Source organism: Gadus chalcogrammus, chromosome 5 (genome assembly GCF_026213295.1).
Source record: "Gadus chalcogrammus isolate NIFS_2021 chromosome 5, NIFS_Gcha_1.0, whole genome shotgun sequence".
In the NCBI taxonomy this organism is placed as follows: Eukaryota; Metazoa; Chordata; class Actinopteri; order Gadiformes; family Gadidae; genus Gadus; species Gadus chalcogrammus.
Window position 1 is genome coordinate 19,178,290 of NC_079416.1, and position 19,464 is coordinate 19,197,753.

General features: G+C 50.0%; 1 protein-coding gene across 1 annotated transcript in view; it reads right to left on the minus strand.

Moving 5' to 3' along the window:
* Window positions 1-17,702, minus strand: part of galnt16 (UDP-N-acetyl-alpha-D-galactosamine:polypeptide N-acetylgalactosaminyltransferase 16) — a 31,157-nt gene extending 13,455 nt beyond the window's left edge. Inside the window, exons 1-11 of the mRNA XM_056590179.1 lie at window positions 17,295-17,702; window positions 12,948-13,129; window positions 10,316-10,414; window positions 9,913-9,980; window positions 8,198-8,263; window positions 6,828-6,949; window positions 3,879-3,966; window positions 2,506-2,590; window positions 1,559-1,662; window positions 896-1,022; window positions 529-621 (exon numbers count right to left, since the gene is read on the minus strand). Coding sequence (XP_056446154.1) covers window positions 529-621; window positions 896-1,022; window positions 1,559-1,662; window positions 2,506-2,590; window positions 3,879-3,966; window positions 6,828-6,949; window positions 8,198-8,263; window positions 9,913-9,980; window positions 10,316-10,414; window positions 12,948-13,129; window positions 17,295-17,498 — 1,238 coding nt within the window. The 5' untranslated portion in view covers window positions 17,499-17,702. The remainder of the gene's footprint in view (window positions 1-528; window positions 622-895; window positions 1,023-1,558; window positions 1,663-2,505; window positions 2,591-3,878; window positions 3,967-6,827; window positions 6,950-8,197; window positions 8,264-9,912; window positions 9,981-10,315; window positions 10,415-12,947; window positions 13,130-17,294) is intronic.
* Between the last annotated feature and the right edge of the window lie 1,762 nt (window positions 17,703-19,464).

Genomic DNA, 19,464 nt, shown 5'->3' on the forward strand with positions numbered 1-19,464 from the left:
ACACCAGCCTGAACCGATAGCTCTGAACACGCCCTGGGTTGACGGTCAGGGCCAACAACGGCTCTCAACATCTGGCCATCGTTTGAGACGTCGACTCTGAAGTAGTTCACATGCGTGGGAGAGCGAGAGTAAGAAAATGAGCTAATGTGTAGATGAAGTGTATTATATTAGGGTGTGGCTGGCGGAGAGAACCCTCAGAGGAGATCCAGCACTGTGTCTTCCTGTTACACGACCGGGCTTGTACAACAGCAAATGATGCATTCTGATGAACATGCCCTCATACCATTACTACGGTTCCTGCTCCCAGACCCTATAATACCGTACTATACAAAGTAAAGGGGCACAGGGTAGCAGCTATGTTCTGGATTAAATTACATTATAGTACATTAGGGTGTCCTAATGTACGTCTCTAGGGATACCACATCACTAGATACCTCCACTGACGTCTCTAGGGGCCGGGCGGGGGAGGGGGGGGCTAGGGGCCGGGGGAGGGGGGGGGCTAGGGGCCGGGGTCCCGGGGGGGCTCACCTGCCATAGGCCTTGCCCTGGGCCGAGGGCCGGGCTGAGTAGTAGTACTGCTTGTACTCGTCCATCCAGACCTCCGCCGCACGCCGCGTGTTCCTACAGACAGACAGACAGACAGACAGGTCAGTGACAGACAAACAGACAGACAGACAGACAGACAGACAGACAGACAGACAGACAGACAGACAGACAGACAGACAGGTCAGACAGACAGGTCAGTGACAGACAGACAGACAGACAGACAGACAGACAGACAGACAGACAGACAGACAGACAGACAGACAGACAGACAGACAGACAGACAGACAGACAGACAGACAGACAGGGCGTGGCCGTGCCGTCTAGCCCCCGCGGCGCTCTGTGAGCTCACTTGATGTAGGTGAGGGCGTTGCCCTCGGGGAAGTCGTAGGGGTGCCTCTTCCTGAAGACGTGGCCCACCCTGCTGCAGGGCAGGATCTCCAGGCTGCCTCCGCACATCCACACCCGGAAGGAGAGCTCTGGGGACGGGGAACACCACCACCCCAGACGTCAGCTCCATGGAGAGGCTCTCTGTAGACTGGGAGTCATGGGACTAAACCATGACTCCCAGTCTACAGTGAGACCGGGAGTCATGGGACTAAACCATGACTCCCAGTCTACAGTGAGACCGGGAGTCATGGGACTAAACCATGACTCCCAGTCTAAAGAGAGACCGGGAGTCATGGGACTAAACCATGACTCCCAGTCTACTGTGAGACTCGGAGTCATGGGACAGTTAAAGGGGGATATGAACTATGACTCATGACATAAAGACCTTAAATCAGGATATGATCTGAGGATTTGGAGGAGGAGGAGGAGGAGGAGGAGGAGGAGGAGGAGGAGGTGGAGGAGGAGGAGCAGGAGGAGGAGGTGGATGAGGAGGAGGAGGAGGGGGTGGAGGTGGAGGAGGAGGAGGAGGAGCAGGAGGAGGAGGAGGAGGAGCAGGAGGAGGAGGAGGAGGAGGAGGAGGAGGAGGGGGTGGAGGTGGAGGAGGAGGATATGGAGGAGAGCTCACCGAAGTTCTCCCCGCCCCAGATGTCCATGTGGGTGTCGTACTGCCCCAGATGGTTGAACCAGTTCTTCTCCATGACGAAGATCCCCCCGGCGATGACGGGGGTCCTGAGGGCCGGGAGACAGAACAGAACATGCCTCTGTCACCACGAGGTGTAGAACCGCAAAAGGGTGGGGGCGCAGTGGTGAGAAAAGTGCATCTTCTGAAACGTAAAGCTAACAAGCGTCGTAGCATGCTTGTGATTCGGGCTACACGTACGGGAAGCCCTCTCAGAAAAGCTCATGGCAGGACAAGATGCAGAGAGAGACCCAGGTTCTGTTCTGACCTGCGGTCCCAGGCTACACGTCAGTCCCGCTCACCTTCAACCCATCGGTGCATCCATAAAGGCATTCAAATACTTTGAGAACAAAGAAAAGGCACATGGGCTGCATTCATACAGCGCCTTCCTAACCAGTGGCCACTCAAAGCGCTTTCCAATATCGTCTAACGTTCATCCGTTCACGCACACATGGACACACCGACGGGGCTGTCAGCCACGAAAGGTGACAGCCAGCTTTTTGGGAGCAGGTTGCGTGAGGTTTCTTGCTCTGGGGCACCTCGACGCTCGGCTAGGAGGAGCCGGGGATCGAACTAGCAACCTTCCGGTTACCAGCCGACCCGCTCTACCTGCTGGGCCACATGCCGCCCAAAGGAGCCAGGCCAAGTTTCTATCCCAACCAGCATGTCATTTATTATCCTGCTGTTGACGGTTTATAAATCGACATTTCTACTGCTCTTACTATACATATATATACTATACAGACATATTATATTCCTATATACATATTTATATATTCTCTGTTGGTCTTTAATTATTGTTTGTAATCCGCGCCTCTCGGTAACGAAGGGCGAGCGAGCGCCAGGAGAGAGGCTGTAACGACCAGTGAGGAGGGGCGGAAGAACCCAGCGACCTGATTGGCAGCGTCGGGTCGCTCCTCGCCATCTTCTGCTCGATGGGGATCTGCTCCCATTTAAAGTGGAGGCTCCAGTCGAAACCTGGGGAGAGAGAGGGGGGGCAAGAGAGAGAGAGAGACAGAGACAGAGAGAGAGAGACAGAGAGAGACAGAGCGAGAGCGAGAGCGAGAGAGAGAGAGAGAGAGAGAGAGAGAGAGCGAGAGAGAGAGAGCGAGAGAGAGAAGAGAGGATGCATTGAGAGTGGTGAACAAGAGGGGCTTCACACAACAGAAACCAGTCTTAGGAGGATGTCTGGGCCGTTCCCCACCACATCAGCCAGCGGTGGCCAATGGATTCATCATGTCACCGGCTCCCCCGGCTCACCAGCGCTGACTGATGTCACCACAGCTACAGACGACCACGGCTATTCAGTCCAGATACAAGCTCTCCTCAGTCCCCCTCATCTTGTGTCTCACATTCCCCCCCCCCTTGGTTGATTGTTTTCACTCCCTGTCCTTATGTGTCCCTGATTGTCCTCGCTGACATTAATTGGTTTCACCTATCCCTCATCAACATTCCCCTCCTAGTGTATTCAGTCAACGCGTGTCCCTTCCTCTGTGCCAGTTTGTCTCTGTTCTCTGTATCAAGTGTCATAGCATTTTCTGAGCGATGGTTTCCTGATTCCTGATACCTGCCTGGTGACTCCCTCTTTGCCTCCTCCCTGCCGGATTGTTTGCCTGATCTACTGGTTTCCCGTGTACCGCACAACCCTTTAGTAAAGACAATTCTTTCTACACTCTTTCTGCCTCCTGAGTCGTGCTATTGAGCTCTTTATCTCCTGCTGCTCACCCAGCCGTCACACTGTGTGGATGTCTCTGCTGCGTGGGGCTAATGGCTCAAACCCTCGTGGAACCACAGCTTCAGAAGGTTCTCCAGTTTGTATTCAGTCTCTCCAGAGCTCTGTGGAGGACTTCCTGTTGAACTTCACGAGTATCCTGAGAGATAGGTTCCATAGCAACAGCATCCGTCTTGGGCCGTGTTTGTGCACGTGCGTGTGCATCTGTGTGTGCGTGTGTGCGTAATTGCGTCGGTGCATGTGTGTTTGAGCGCTGGTGTCTTTGTGCACACGTTTGAGCGAGCGTGCATTTGTGTTGAAATGCGTGTGTGCATGTGCGTGTGTGTGTACGAGTGTGTTTGCGTGCGTGTGTGGGTGTCCATGTGTGTCCGTGTGCTTCTGTGTATCTTTGTGTGTGCATGCACGTGTGTGTGTGTGTGTGTGTGTGTGTGTGTGTGTGTGTGTGTGTGTGTGTGTGTGTGTGTGTGTGTGTGTGTGTGTGTATGTGTGTGTGTGTGTGTGTGTGTGTGTGTGTGTGTGTGTGTGCACACTGACCTCCTCGCAGGTCGGCCGAGGCGGCCAGGTAGGCGAAGTTATCGAGGCTGATGACGTCGATGATGGGGCTCACAACCCGGGTGTGGTCCTGGGGGGGAGGGTAGAGGTCAGAGGTCACAGGTCACAGGTCAGGTCGAAGGGCAGAAGTGGTCAGACAGGATATGTGCGTTTTTCTGCAAATATTATTCTGCAATAAAAGTATTAATCTGCATTAGCCCCAAAAAAAATCCTAATTAAAAGAAGTCACTTTCATTCAAATCATTGGCAGGTGTCACATGATGTCACGCGCATTCCAAGCCTCCATATTGTTGCTTCTTCAACGTTACACTAAGAGAAAAACAGCTGGTTGTTTTAGAAGGGCTGAGAAAAAACCCTCCCAAGAATAGCACACTGCAGTGAGCGTACTACGCTGGGGTTCAAGTAGTGCAGGTGTGTGTGTGTGTGTGCGTGGGTGTGTGCGTGTGTGTATGTATCTGATAAGACCTTGACGAGACACGCCTGCACCCTGTGAGATCATCAACTACCTGCAACCCGACCACAATGAGGACAAAGCAGGCAACTGTGTGTGTTTGTGTGTGTGTGTGTGTGTGTGTATGTGTGTGTGTGTATATGTGTGTGTGTGTGTGTGTGTGTGTGTGTGTGTGTGTGTGTGTGTGTGTGTGTGTGTGTGTGTGTGTGTGTGTGTGTGTGTGTGTGTGTGTGTGTTCCTGAGCATGTGTGTGTGTTTCTGAGCATGTGTGTGTGTGTGTGTGTGTGTGCATATACATTTGCTTTGTCAGGTTAGTGCCAACGACTGTTCTCAATTAGTGCCTCTTTACTCAGGGATCTGAACCCATGTTGAACTCCGCTCCTATTACTGTGTGTTTGTGTGTGTGTGTGTGTGTGTGTGTGTGTGTGTGTGTGTGTGTGTGTGTGTGTGTGTGTGTGTGTGTGTGTGTGTGTGTGTGTGTGTGTGTGTTATTGTGTGCGTCAAACAGGAATCTGAGAGGGATGTCAGGGAGCACTTTGGGAAATGATTCTCTCCATAGATCTTTACGACGCTTTTAATGTGGAAGTGTGAGCGTGATTACAAGGCTTTTAATGTGAAAGCCTTTGGTCCAACATGCGCCGATTCCTCTGTAGAACAGACAAGAATAGAATGTGTGCAGTGTACGAAAGACACTTGCTCTCGCTCTCTCCCTCTCCCTCTCTCTCTCTCTCCCTCTCCCTCAGCAGGTTTATGTGTCCTCTTAGGCCCATAAACACTGTCAACTGTCAAATAAAGGCATGCTCGAGTCCAGGAAGCTTGTCTCTCCTCGGCTGTTGTTCCTCTAGCCTGGAACCCGTCCTGATCACATGACCTGACCTGCTCTATCTCTCTCTCTCTCTCTCTCTCTCTCTCTCTCTCTCTCTTTAACTCCCCCTTCTACTCTCACCATGTCTCTCTCCTTTTTCCTCCCCCTCTAAATTTCTCTGTCTCGCTCTCTTTCCTCCCTCTCTCTACCTCTTCTCTCTCTCTACCTCTCCTCTCTCTCTCCCTCTCATCACTTCTTTCTCTCTCCATATCTGCTAATCGTTCCATCTCACACTGTCCCGTCTAGCCTTTCATCTCTCTCTCTCTCTCTCTCTCTCTCTCTCTCTCTCTCTCTCTCTCTCTCTCTCTCTCTCTCTCTCTCTGAGATTACGACCCTTATCGGGGCGATCAAGGGCCATCGATGACGTTAGGTACCCGGCGCTGCTCGCTAAACAGTCATGGCGTCTCCCTTAGCAACGAGCGGCTACGATAGCATTAGCAGAATAAACACAGCCATAAGGGCAGTTATTGCAGAAACTGACTCGATAACAAAACACGATTATTACACGAGAACGAGAGTGTGCACTGGTTGAGGTTCTCGGCAGAAAATAAGTTTTGGTCGTTCTGGATTGTTACGCGATTGTTACGGGAGGAGGGCCAGGCTGATGATGTAGCCAATCAGAACGTAGGGTCACGTGACCAGAAGAAGCTCTAGGCTAGCTCTGCGCAGACTGAAAGGCTGGTTATGTTTCCCACGCTGATGCAACGTCGAGGAGACGTAGCACCAAGGGCTAAGATTTGTCCGCTCACTAAAACCGGACACAGAACCTAAAACTGCGTTGAAGCGTCTGCGTGGTTCTTGCGCTGCGTCGACTACGTGGAACCATAATCAGCCCTGGAGTTCAGAGAGTGTGGAGTGGAGTTTGTCATGATGGGGGGGGGGAGGTCTAGAGGAGGTTGAAGTGTGATAAAGAGGTGATGGTGACGAGGAGGTCTGAGTTCCCAGCCAGGATGTCAGTCAGAAGTGAGTCAGACAGACCCCATATGCGCTTCAGAGTCTGGCTTCTCTTCTGGCTAGTACGTGCGTTTGATTTGGTTTGATTTGTGCTTTGGAAGTTTCGTTTGAGGTATTTGATTTTGATCTACAATCGTAGCTCTTTTTTTTTTTAATCAAAAAGCAGCATATTTAAAACTAAACATGGAGAGAGAAGTATTTGCTATCTTTTATTTTATAAATTATTGGTTACAAATAATCGTCTTTTTACCAGTGGTCGGTCAAGGTTAGGACTATGGTCCCACGTTTACTGTCGTCCCATGTAGTACGACAATAAACATGGAAGCATTTTAATTTACATCTGTGTTGAGAAATAGTAAATTTGTCCTACAGAGACGAGGGGAAAATAAATCTAAATGGATGCCGAGCACCAGGTCAGAGAGAGAGAGAGAGAGAGAGAGTGAGAGTGAGAGTGAGAGTGAGAGTGAGAGTGAGAGTGAGAGTGACAGAGACAGAGACAGAGACAGAGAGAGAGAGAGAGAGAGAGAGAGAGAGAGAGAGAGAGAGAGAGAGAGAGAGAGAGAGAGTGAGTGAGTGAGTGAGTGAGTGAGTGAGTGAGTGAGTGAGTGAGAGAGAGTCCTGTCCCCAGGACCAACCCCTGACCAACAGGAAGTGAGCGTACCTCCTTGACCCTCTGGATCATAGGCTGCAGCCAGTCGGCGTTCACCTCACAGTGGCTGTCCAGGAAGGTGAGGACAGGCGCCGATGCCGCGTTGGCCCCCCGCACCCGGGACCGGATCAGACCTGGGGGGGAACGCATCATCTATATTATAAGAGTTATTATAATGAATAATTATCAGGTCCTACCCCCTTATTTTGGTGGTGTGTTGCGTCTTGTCTTGTTTTGTGTTGGGTTGTGATGTGTGTTGTGGTGTGTTTTGTGGTGTGTGTTGTGTGAGGTGTGGTGTGTGTTGTGGTGAGGTGTGGTGTGTGTTGTGGTGTGTTGTATTCTGCTATGTCTTGATGTGTTGTGTCTTGCCTTGTTTTGTGTTGTGTTGCGGTGCGTGTTGTGGTGTAGCTTGACTTGGAAGAGTGGCGTCATTTTAAATAACCAGTTTCAGAGGGTTTGGCAAGAGATTACAGACTGTTAACCCTGTCTGACGCGTCGTCAACACCTGTTGTCCTCTCTGACTCAACATGCTCATACACATCCTCGCCGACGGCTTCTGGAACGTCTCCCACTACGACTCCAGGGAGACGCTACAGTTAACTCCCACCGCCGTAAACATTATGTCCTCCGTGGTGAAACACGTTGTTGGGATGCATGTTAAGCTGTGTCCAGAGGCAGAAGAGAGTTTATAGATTCTTATGATAAATTATGTGTGTTATTTGTGTACGAATGTGTGAGCGAGTGAATGTGTGAATGTGTGTGAGTGAGGGTGGAGTGTGGGAGTGAGTGTGTGAGCGAACGTGAGAGCGAGTGTGTGAGTGAATGTGGGAGAGAGTGTGTGAGTGGATGTGTGAGTGAGTGTGTGAACGCGTGGCACAGTGTTTGTGACATTGCAGCATCATGTTTGCACCAATAAAGTGCAGGACTACGTTCAGACCTGCAGCCCCGCCCTCAGAGTAGAGAGGTGGAATGTGGTTTCATCATGTGATGAGGACATCATGTGATGTGGACATCATGTGATGAGGACATCATGTGATGAGCACATCACGGTCCTGAGTCTGAGCGGGTGCCCTACTGTGTTTACTGAACGCTGCTTAATTCAGCATCACTCATACACGCTAGAATCTGATCAACAAGCTAATTAAACAGAATGTGACACGCACCTGAAATGCATTGCTCTTAATGTGCCTCAGTTAAATGTTATTAAAAAGGGTTTAAGATTAAGGTAATCATACTTAATTATGCTTTGCATGATTAAGTACAGTTAAGCTTTCCTTTTATGTATTACAGCTAGACTCTCATCTACCCAAACACACACGCACACACACACACACACACACACACACACACACACACACACACACACACTCACACAAACTCACCCTCTCTTCTGCCGTTCCTGAGGCAGTGAACTTTCTGGATCTGAGAGAGCAGCTGGCAGTCTTCAGCTGGAGGAGAGAGGGGAGGAGGAGAGGAGAGTAGAGGAGAGGAGGAGAGAGGGGAGGAGGAGAGGAGAGGAGGAGAGGAGAGAAAGAGAGGATAGGAGGAGGCGAGGGGAGGAGGAGAGGAGAGGAGGAGAGGAGAGAGGAGAGGAGAGAAAGAGAGGGGAGGAGGAGAGAGGGGAGGAGGAGAGGAGAGGAGGAGAGGAGAGAAAGAGAGGGGAGGAGGAGGCGAGGGGAGGAGGAGAGGAGAGGAGGAGAGGAGAGAGGAGAGAAAGAGAGGAGAGGAGGGGAGGAAAGAAAGAAAGAGAGAAGAGGTTTGGAATTGTTATTGTTGAATCTAACCCAGAAAAAATGTCCTCTCACTTCTCCTCCTTGTTCTCCTCATGCGCACATGGACACACACACACACACACACACACACACACACACACACACACACACACACACACACACACACACACACACACACACACACACACACACACACACACACACACACACACACACACACACCACTAAGGTAAATGAGCCGTGTCTTATGGTCACATTGCATCAGTGCTCATGTACAGTCCTGCAAATCAAATATTAAACCTAAACGCCAAGCAGGAAGGACACTTTAGTATCCTCTGGATGTTCAAACACAAGGAAACATCTGATTGGACAATAAGGGCTCTGTTCTGTAAGCAAACCAACAGAGCAGCCTTTTCCCATCCGACCCGCAGAGAGAAACACGGGTCAGACAGAGACAGACTGTATAAACACACACACGCACGCACGCACAGCCCACACACACACACAAACAAATACACCGGTTCACAGGCACACACATAGACACACATTTGTGGGTGTGTGATATAACAATGTCATAATCCTTCGGGAGGAAGCAGACAGTATACATAGACCATCAGTTGATTAATAATGCGTGTGTGTGTGTGTGTGTGTGTGTGTGTGTGTGTGTGTGTGTGTGTGTGTGTGTGTGTGTGTGTGTGTGTATGTTTGCGTTCATGCGTGTGAGTGTGTGTGTGAGAGTGTGAGAGCCAGAGAGATGCGAGGAGCCAGAATAAAAGGAGCAATGGAGAGAGAAAGAGCGAGTCAGAGAGAGAGCCATTGAGGTATTTATGATGGTTATTTAATCAATGTAGTGATTGATTTAAACACATATTGTCAACATGTCCTGCTAATAAAGCCGTATGTATGAGTGAATGGAGACAGACGGAGACACTATATATGAGAGAGAGAGAGAGAGAGAGAGAGAGAGAGAGAGAGAGAGAGAGAGAGAGAGAGAGAGAGAGAGAGAGAGAGAGAGAGAGAGAGGGGAGAGAGAGAGAGAGAGAGAGAGAGAGAGAGAGAGAGAGAGAGAGACTATCAGTGTACTACTGCATTAGTAACGCTCCTTAGAGGACAGCTGGTCCGGCTGATTGGGAGAGTTTATTTCATGGGTTCAAAGTTCAACAGCTATTGATTAAAATACACACACACACACATAACACACACACACACACACAGAAACACACAGACACACACAAACAGGGAGAGTGCAAAGTCACAAATCAAACTCCAGACAGACGGGGACCATCAGGCTTAGCAAGAGTGAGAGTGTGTGAACACATAATATAAATACACAGATTAAGCTTGTATTAAACTCAGGGACTCACGATCTGAGCTGAAGTCGTCTATCAGGATGATCTCCTGCACCAATGAAGCTGGACTTCTCATCAGCACACTGGAGATAAAGAGAGATGGAGGGAGAGAGAGCAAGAGAGAAAGGAATATATTAAGAGAAATGGGGACAGAGAGGGAAAGATATGTTTGTTTTTGTTTTGATCCATTGTAAAGTCTTAATATGGAACAAAAGACTGAAGAGAGTAACGTGTGTTTGTGTGTGTGTGTGTGTGTGTGTGTGTGTGTGTGTGTGTGTGTTTGTATGTGCGCACATGCGTGTGTGTGCATTAATGTGCGCGTGTGTGTGTGTGCATCCGTCTGTGTGTGTGCACGTGCATGCGTCTGCGTCCGTCTGCGTGCGTCTGCGTGCGTCCGTGCGCTCGCGCGTGCGCCCACCTCTTGATGGTCCTCAGCAGGGTGGAGCGGGCCTCGTTGTGGAAGGTGATGATCACGCTGGTGGGCGGCAGGTCCGCGTCGTAGTTCACAGAGGCGCACCTGAGGACCAGAGAGAGGCCATGAGAACCTGTCAAGGTTCCTCACCCAGGAACCACCCACAGGGGATCGACAACGCCCAGAACCTTCCACCAACACTGGTCTCCAGATGTTCTCCTACTTATATGAAGGACTCAGGATGTTCTCCTTCTTATATGAAGGACTCAGGATGTTCTCCTTCTTATATGAAGGACTCAGGATGTTCTCCTTCTTATATGAAGGACTCAGGATGTTCTCCTTCTTATATGAAGGACTCAGGATGTTCTCCTTCTTATATGAAGGACTCAGGATGTTCTCCTTCTTATATGAAGGTCTCCGGATCTTCTCCTAATCATATGAAGGTCTCCAGTGTTCCACAAGTAGTGGAGCCATCAACAGATCAACAAGCGTCTGTCAGGGGATGTGAGGGATTGAGGACGGGTGCTGAAGATTGACAAAACGAAAGCCGACGTATATTGTGTGCCTGGCAGAATTAACGCCATGGGGCTCGACGACAGACCACTTGTATCTACATCTAGGTGGTGCATTGTCTTTATTTAGACCGTCTTCCCACCTGACCCCTACACTCTAGACTGGGTAGCCCCGCTCTTTCTGCCGGCGATTTGAGTTCGCCCTGCAGAAGGGTCGGGGGAAGCGCAATACATTTCTTTCTGCTTCCGATCGTTTTTTTGCGGGAGCCAATCACCAAGCAGGCTTACCCCCTGGCGCGCTATTGGCTGGTTTAACACAATCACGACAGGGAAGCGACGGCAGGCAGCCAATTGCGTACAGAGTCATTTGAACTAGGCCCGTTGATCACGCCTCTTGTGCTGAAATAAATTATAGCAGTCTCCCCAGACCAATGTGCAACCTACGATTGAGCTTGGTCTGGCAACAGCCAGGCTACCTCCACTCAGGACCACCCAGGGCTCTGAGAGGCCTCAGAGGTCACCATATCCATGCAGTACGCCCACGGCCTGGATGTAAATCCGTCACCAGTCTGGGGCCTGAGCCCCACAGGTCTGGCCCGGTTTAGAGCCTTGATCTTCTTATGGAGATCATCCAGAGCCCCGGGGTCAGCCTGGTGTCAGGGTTGATCTCCATGAGAACTGGCCTGACCCTTCGCTCTAATGTCCTGTCTATGATTGGTTCCCTCTCCCCTGTAATGCGCGTCATATAATTGATCCCCTCTCACCTGTAATGTCTGGTTTATTACCTGTGATATCTGGTATATCACCTATGATATCTGATATCTCAGCTATTGCTCACCTGTAACGTCTGTCTCTGATGGGTCTTGTGTGTCACCTGTAGTGTCTCTAATTGATTCTCTCACCTGTAGTGTCTCTAATTGATTCTCTCAACTGTAGTGTCTCTAATTGATTCTTTCACCTGTAGTGTCTCTAATTGATTCTCTCACCTGTAGTGTCTCTATTTGATTATCTCACCTGTAGTGTCGGGTGTCTAACCTGTCGTGTCTCTAATAGATTATCTCAGCTGTAGTGTCTGGTTTCTCACCTGTAGTGTATCTAATTGATTCCTCACCTGTAGTGTCTCTAATTGATTCTCTCACCTGTAGTCCCTCTAATTGATTCCTCACCTGTAGTGTCTCTAATTGATTCCTCACCTGTAGTGTTGGTTGTCTCTGATGGTCCTCTCTAATTGATTCCTCAACTGTAGCGTCTCTAATTGATTCCTCACCTGTGGTGTCTCTAATTGATTAGAGACACCACAGCCACAACCTGTAGTGTCAGGTGTCTCACCTGTAGTGTCTCTAATTGATTCCTCACCTGTGGCGTCTCTAATTGATTCCTCACCTGTAGTTTCTCTAAATGATTCCCTCACCTCTAGTGTCAGGTGTCTCACCTGTAGTGTCTCTAATTGATTCCTCACCTGTGGCGTCTCTAATTGATTCCTCACCTGTAGTTTCTCTAATTGATTCCCTCACCTGTAGTGTCAGGTGTCTCACCTGTAGTGTCTCTAATTGATTCCTCACCTGTGGCGTCTCTAATTGATTCCTCACCTGTAGTTTCTCTAAATGATTCCCTCACCTGTAGTGTCAGGTGTCTCACCTGTAGTGTCTCTAATTGATTCCTCACCTGTGGCGTCTCTAATTGATTCCTCACCTGTAGTTTCTCTAATTGATTCACTCACCTGTAGTGTCAGGTGTTTCACCTGTAGTGTCTCTAATTGATTCCTCACCTGTAGTGTCTCTAATTGATTCCTCACCTGTAGTTTCTCTAATTGATTCCCTCACCTGTAGTGTCAGGTGTCTCACCTGTAGTGTCTCTAATTGATTCCTCACCTGTAGTTTCTCTAATTGATTCCCTCACCTGTAGTGTCAGGTGTCTCACCTGTAGTGTCTCTAATTGATTCCTCACCTGTAGTGTCTCTAATTGATTCCTCACCTGTAGTTTCTCTAATTGATTCCCTCACCTGTAGTGTCAGGTGTCTCACCTGTAGTGTCTCTAATTGATTCCTCACCTGTAGTTTCTCTAATTGATTCCCTCACCTGTAGTGTCAGGTGTCTCACCTGTAGTGTCTCTAATTGATTCCTCACCTGTAGTGCCGGGTGTCTCTGATAGCCCTCTCGCTGCCCAGCCGGTTGCTCTCCTGCAGGTTGAAGGCGTGTTCTCGGTAGGGGTCCTCACCCGGCTTCATCTGCTTCCCCGCCAGGTACGCCTTCTCTTCGAAGCCCCCCATCAGCTGCAACTGCTGCTCCGCCCGCGGGGGGTGGGTCACCTGGTGGAGGGGAGGGGGAGGGACGGACGGACGGACATTCATTTTATAACATGTTGCCCCTCTTTATGTCTTACTCGCCTCATCTTTTTTACGAATGCACGTAGAAATGCTCACACACAGATACTGACACACACACACACACACACACACACACACACACACACACACACACACACACACACACACACACACACACACACACACACACACACACACACACACACACACACACACACACACACACACAGCCGATTAAGATGTTGCACTGTCGCCAGCGAAGCGGTCCAAAATAGCTCATCTGAGTACCGCAGTTTGATCAACATCATTGAAAACATCATGAAGGACGGCACTGAAGAACGACCAAAGCAAAGCCTTCGAGTTTGTTTGACTTTATGAAGGAAGACAAACCAAACAAATCATTGTCTGGTGGTATTTTACAGGGGGGGTCACGACTTCTTCTCTCATAGAAGAACGCATTCATTCCAATAAAGGCGGAGAGGTTATCATTGATGTTTTGCCAATTGAGTTAACGAAAAGGCCAGGTTCCTAATTCATTCAGCTGAGACAAGAACCTTATTTTTACATCCCTCAAAAAAAACTAAAGTAGATTAAGATAGTCTTATATACGCCATCATTCTTCATAGTGTATTTCATACTGTTTTTTTATATTGCATGCATGATTCGTTAAATTATATGTTAATTGTAATTCATAAAAAAGCCCCTTCTTTTAAATCACATTTTTAAACATATATTCTCCAAATGCTGTTATTCAAAAATGTTTCCATGATTGTATTAATAAAGTTAATTGAAACATCTCGATAAGCTGTGCTGTGAAGGCAGCATGTGTACCCTCCATTACTCGGTCACGGGTGGACGGGCGTGACCCACACATACTGATCTGCAACATCTGGCCCTCCATGACTTCACATGGGGAGCTAAATCGTGTTTGGCCAATGCTAAGCCGAGCCAAGTCATGATGTGCAGTGCTAAGCTACAACGGTCACTTGCCAAGCAATGCTATACCTTGCTTAACTACGCCATGCTATGTTCGTATGAAGCTTGTTGATATTTTATTGTGATTAATGTATCAATATAAATACAAATATGGATAAGAAAACGTATACGTGGCGATTTAGACACTTTAAGTAGTCCTTAAAATAACACCACGTAATTAATGCGGCTTCCAGATTTATTTATTTTTTGCACTTGTCTGTCAGCCTGTCTGTCTGCTTGCCTACCTATGAGGAATAATAAATACAGGTATATCAAAGAAAAAAAAAGGAAAGAGAGGAAACGGGAACCCAGCACCGACATTTCTGTTAATCCGTAACCATCCAGTAAATCTCTATGGAAACATTAGCTAGCTAATAACCCGTGTGTTGTGGTTAAACTGCAGGGGATTAGCCTACTTTCACAGGAAAGGCGAATTTTTGTGGAAGGTTTGGTCGTGTCAACTTCATGAACTGAAACTCACTGTACACATGGGATAGAAGGTCTTCACTCGACAAACATTGAATGGTTCCTGAAGCAACAACCTGGGCCTACCGAGTCGTCAATATTGAATGACCAATAATAGTTATGTATTAATCGTTAATAGCAATAAAAATAATCAATATTCTTGTGTATTTGCACTGTCCTTTTTTGTTCCAGGATTGCCTTTTTGGGGACAATTAACTAAGTGTTTATCTCTACTGAAATGTAGTCGTTTAAAGGTTCCCTACTTTACCACCAGGTTTGACAAGACTGATCACCCAGTACAGGCCGTTAAACATTCTATCCAATAGTGACGTCACAACTGTGGTTGATCGAACTGCGTTGTCTGCAAGTCTAAAATGATCATCATTTCAGCTCACTGCTAGGCTGGTTTCAACTTCAACCGGCCAGCTAGTCTGGGTTACAACTGCCAGATGACAGTTGCTTAGCAACCCCAGGAGTATCCACCTGCAAGTATGTGACTGGTTGGTGACCGCAGTTTTCAGTCTCTCTCCCTTCTCTTTCCCCCCCCCCCCCCCCCCAAGGTGTACGCTTACTAGTTGACAGGGAAGTCTGGCCAGGCAAAGATAGGCCCTGTTTCCAGTAACACAAGTTAATCATGTGCACCAGATGTGTACCGTGGCTTCATTAATATGACATGGTTGAAATGCTACAGCTGTCCATGTGTATGATGTATCGGGTACTGGGTACTGTGTGGGTACTGGGTACTGGATCCTGAGTACTGTGTACTGGGTCCTGGATACTGTGTTCTGGGTACTTGGTACTATGTACTGTGTACTCTGTATTGTTTACTGTGTACTGGGCGCTGTGTAGTGGTTACTGTATACGGGGTACTGTGTTCTGTGTACTGAGTGCTGGTAGTGTGTACTCTGTATTGTGTACTGTGTACTGTGTACTGCAGGGCGCTGTGTACTATACTGTACGGGGTACTGTGGACTGGGTACTGTGTAATGGCCAGTGAACTGGTACTGTGTACTCTGTACTGTGGACTGGGTACTATGTACTGGGTACTATGTACTGGGTACTGTGCTCCAGGAGACGAGCAGTCCGCCGTAACAGTTGGTGTCAACAATGGCGCCCCACCCCCTTCCAGCTAATGGGCTAGCTAGCCCTGTTGGACGCTAAGTAGCGTGCTACGCTAGCTCCCGAGGCGTCAGGCAGATGTTGCGCTGCGTGGAGTCATGGAAACTCAATGGAAGACATTGCGCAGGACGGCAGATGTGAACGACAGGTGGACAGGCTCCGCCTGACAACAGTCATCACACAGAGCCGACGGAGGCAGGCTGGTGAATCAGTCAGCCAGGCTGCGGAGACAGAGGGGGGGGAGAGGAGGAGGGAGGGAGGGAGTGAATGAAGACGGTGCGAGAGGAAGAGAGAGGGAGAAGTGGAGGGAAAGGAAGAGAAGATGGAACAAATATAACATGGGATAGGAAGAAAAACTAAAGGAATGAAAGAAGAAAAGATGGAGCGAAAGAAACACAGAAAGGGAGACACAGAAATAAAGAGACACAGAAAGAGAGACACAGAAAGAGAGAGACAGAAAGAGAGAGAGAGACAGTAAGAGAGACACAGAAAGTGAAGCAGAAGAAGCATCATGGTAAACCAGCCGCCTGGGTCAGACTCTGAGTGGAGGTCTACACACTTAAAGGCCCGGTCCTGACCCGTCGCGGCGCTCAGGAACATCTGCTCGGCTACAGGTGACAGACACGCACCCGTCGGTCGGCCCACGACCTCCCGTCATGCTCTGCGCCTTTCCTCGTTCTTAAACAACTCACATGACCCACATCCCGAGCCCCGAGGGGCCGCGTGGCCTGGGAGGACTCGGCGGCGTGTTTCATTTGTTAGTAAAATCACACCTGTTTCCCAGACGTCTCGTCGCTCTCTTGTCTCGCGGGGCAGGGCGCTTCGCCCTGGGTTGCCCCGGCTGTTATTACCGGCCTGTAATGACGCTCTTTCAAGGACCTTCGGTCTCGAGGACGACGACGTCTGCCCGCGTGTTGATAACAGTCAACGGTTCCACGCGCGCGTTCTGGTTCTGTTCCTCTGATCCGTCGAGCTGAGCGCGTGATAAAGGTTCCGGCGCTCGAAACGAGGGACCGCGGGTTGATCAAAGGAAACTCGGCGGCGTCCGCGCGCCGCGCTGGACTTAAGCAAAGCCTCTTATCGTCGGGATCTCGTGCTCCGGGAGAGGGACGTCGCTGAGAGAATTGATAAATAACTATGGAGAAATTAAGAAGCGGCGTTCTTGCGAGTGTTTATAAAATTGTAATATAAATATGTTTTTTTTCCAAGTGACATATTTCTGTCGCTACCGACGAGGGCCCAGAAAAGAAAAAAACGTATCGCATGGCAGCTGCTTTTAGATCACATCCCCCTCGCGCCCTCATAACACACATCAACATGCAACACACACTCCCCTGCAGAACGCCACTGTCACCGACGACGCACACACACACAAACACAAACACATACACACACACGCGCGTATCTGCGCGCACACACGCACGCACGTGCGCGTATCTGCGCGCACGCAAACACACACACACACACACACACACACACACACACACACACACACACACACACACACACACACACACACACACACACACACACTTTCCATTAACGCGATTCCCACTCAGCACGCGCTCCGTAACCGCCCGTCACTCACGATCAGCGGGATGGTCCGGTCCTCGCGGTGGATCTCCAGCCGGCCGGAGGACCCCTTCTGCCCGATCCGCGCTCCCGCGGCGCGGGGCTGCGACGCGGAGGACGGGGAGGTCTGCGGCTTGTTGTCCTGCCACAGATAATAAAACGTTCCCAGGATCCACGCGACGGTCAGAATCGCGATGGCGTTGGCCCGTATCCGGCGCATCCTGAGCCCATATGGCGGGCTCCGGCCACGAGCCCGACGGGTTCAGGTTCGCCTGCCGAGGACACAAAGCTGGGAGAGGGGGGGAGTTGAGCTGCGGCCGGTGCCTTGCTGGTGATGAACCGCAGCACCGCCAGCCGCTCCACGAACAGCCTGCTGCTGCTGCTGCCGCTGCTGGGATCTGCGCACTGCGCCGCGCGGTCCTAGCGCCGATCCACCTCCTCCTCCCCCCCCCCCCCCCCCCCCCTCCCCCGCCGTGCAAGAGCCGCGCTTTTGCGCCACAGGCAATCGGACGCTTCAGCCGAACCCTGATCTTTACCGCGAGGCTCAAAGGAACGGGCGGGTTCGACGATCTTCAACAGGAGCGGTTGTGTTCCGCAGACTGAGTAAGCGATTGAGTTGAATAAATCATGAGCTACGGTCTGAGCCTCCCGTTTCCAGAGCCTGGAAGAGCCGGTGTTGGGACCCACGTCCTTCTGGACTCGTTCCAGACCGAGGGAGCTCACCTCACGGCGAGGCCTTTTTAATAGTTAAACAGTTCAAAGTCTACAAGAGAAAATCAGGAGCAAACATGAGAGAATCAGAGTGTGCGTGGAGGCCACGAGCGCAGAACGCAGCTGGACTCAGGGGCCCTCGAACTCAGTCCACCTCACACTCGTGAATCATTTAATTTATGTTATTTCATTGTATTTCCAGCTCCATAAAGAAAAGCACTCGTGCTGTAAGTATGAGCTCATCTTGTTCGCCCTGCTTCGTTTCACACACAGCTGGCTCCGGGTAATGTCAGGCACACACATCGGATTAGAAAACGGAGTGAAGAATAAAGAAAATCACGGTTGCTCATGTTTTATTCTTGCTGTGAAACCGTAACGGCTATACGCTAACGGGAACCAGCCGGGCAACAAAAACAAAAGATGTTCCCTGATGCCTTTAAAGTCCCGGAATCCCTAATCCGTCCGGATCAGGCCAGCTCTGTGTTTGGATGTCTTGATGATTGGAATTGATTACAGCGCCTGATTAAAGCCCTCATACAGAGACGCGCAGGTGTGTGTAAATAGTTTATTTTAAAGAAACAAAAAACTATTTACGCACAAGGGTTGTCTTTTCTTGTTTAAAATAAATTAAATATGGAAAGTGCAAGGATGTATTCTTGATTTGTTTTCTTGTTTTAAATAAATTAAACAAGAAAAGAAGCATGCAAAGCAGAGAGAATCAATCTCTATCCTTTCAATTCGTCTTTTCTTGTTTTAATCTTTTCTTGTAACGGATCTGGTTGAACATGTTCTGTCCCCTGAGGGCCCGTTCTATTCTCACGGCCGCCGAGAGCACAAAGAAGTCCCACATTACCGACTTGTGTGTGTTGGGGTTAGAGATGGGGGTGGTGGTGGTGGTGGTGGTGGAGAAGACGGTGGTGGTGGTAGGGCTGGTGGTGTTGGAGTTGGGAGGGCTGATGGAGGCGTTGGTGTTGGTCGTTGATTGTGGAGGAGGGGGTGGTGGGGGTGGTGGTGGTGGAGATGGTGGTCTGTGTTGGAGGAGGGATGGTGGTGGAGGTGGTGGGTGAGGTGGGGTTGGATGGTGGTGGTGGAGGTGGTGGGTGAGGTGGGGTTGGATGGTGGTGGTGGAGGTGGTGGGTGAGGTGGGGTTGGATGGTGGTGGTGGAGGTGGTGGGTGAGGTGGGGTTGGGTGCAGGTGGTGGAGGTGGTGGGTGAGGTGGGGTTGGATGGTGGTGGTGGAGGTGGTGGGTGAGGTGGGGTTGGATGGTGGTGGTGGAGGTGGTGGGTGAGGTGGGGTTGGATGGAGGTGGTGGAGGTCGTGTTGATGGAAGAGGGATGGGGTGGTGGTAGTGGAGGAGGTGCTGCGGGTGGGGGTGGTGTTGGATGGTGGTGGTGGAGGAGGTGGTGGTGGGGCTGGGTGGTGGTGGTGGAGGTGGTGGTGGGGCTGGGTGGTGGAGGAGGTGTTGGTGGGGCTG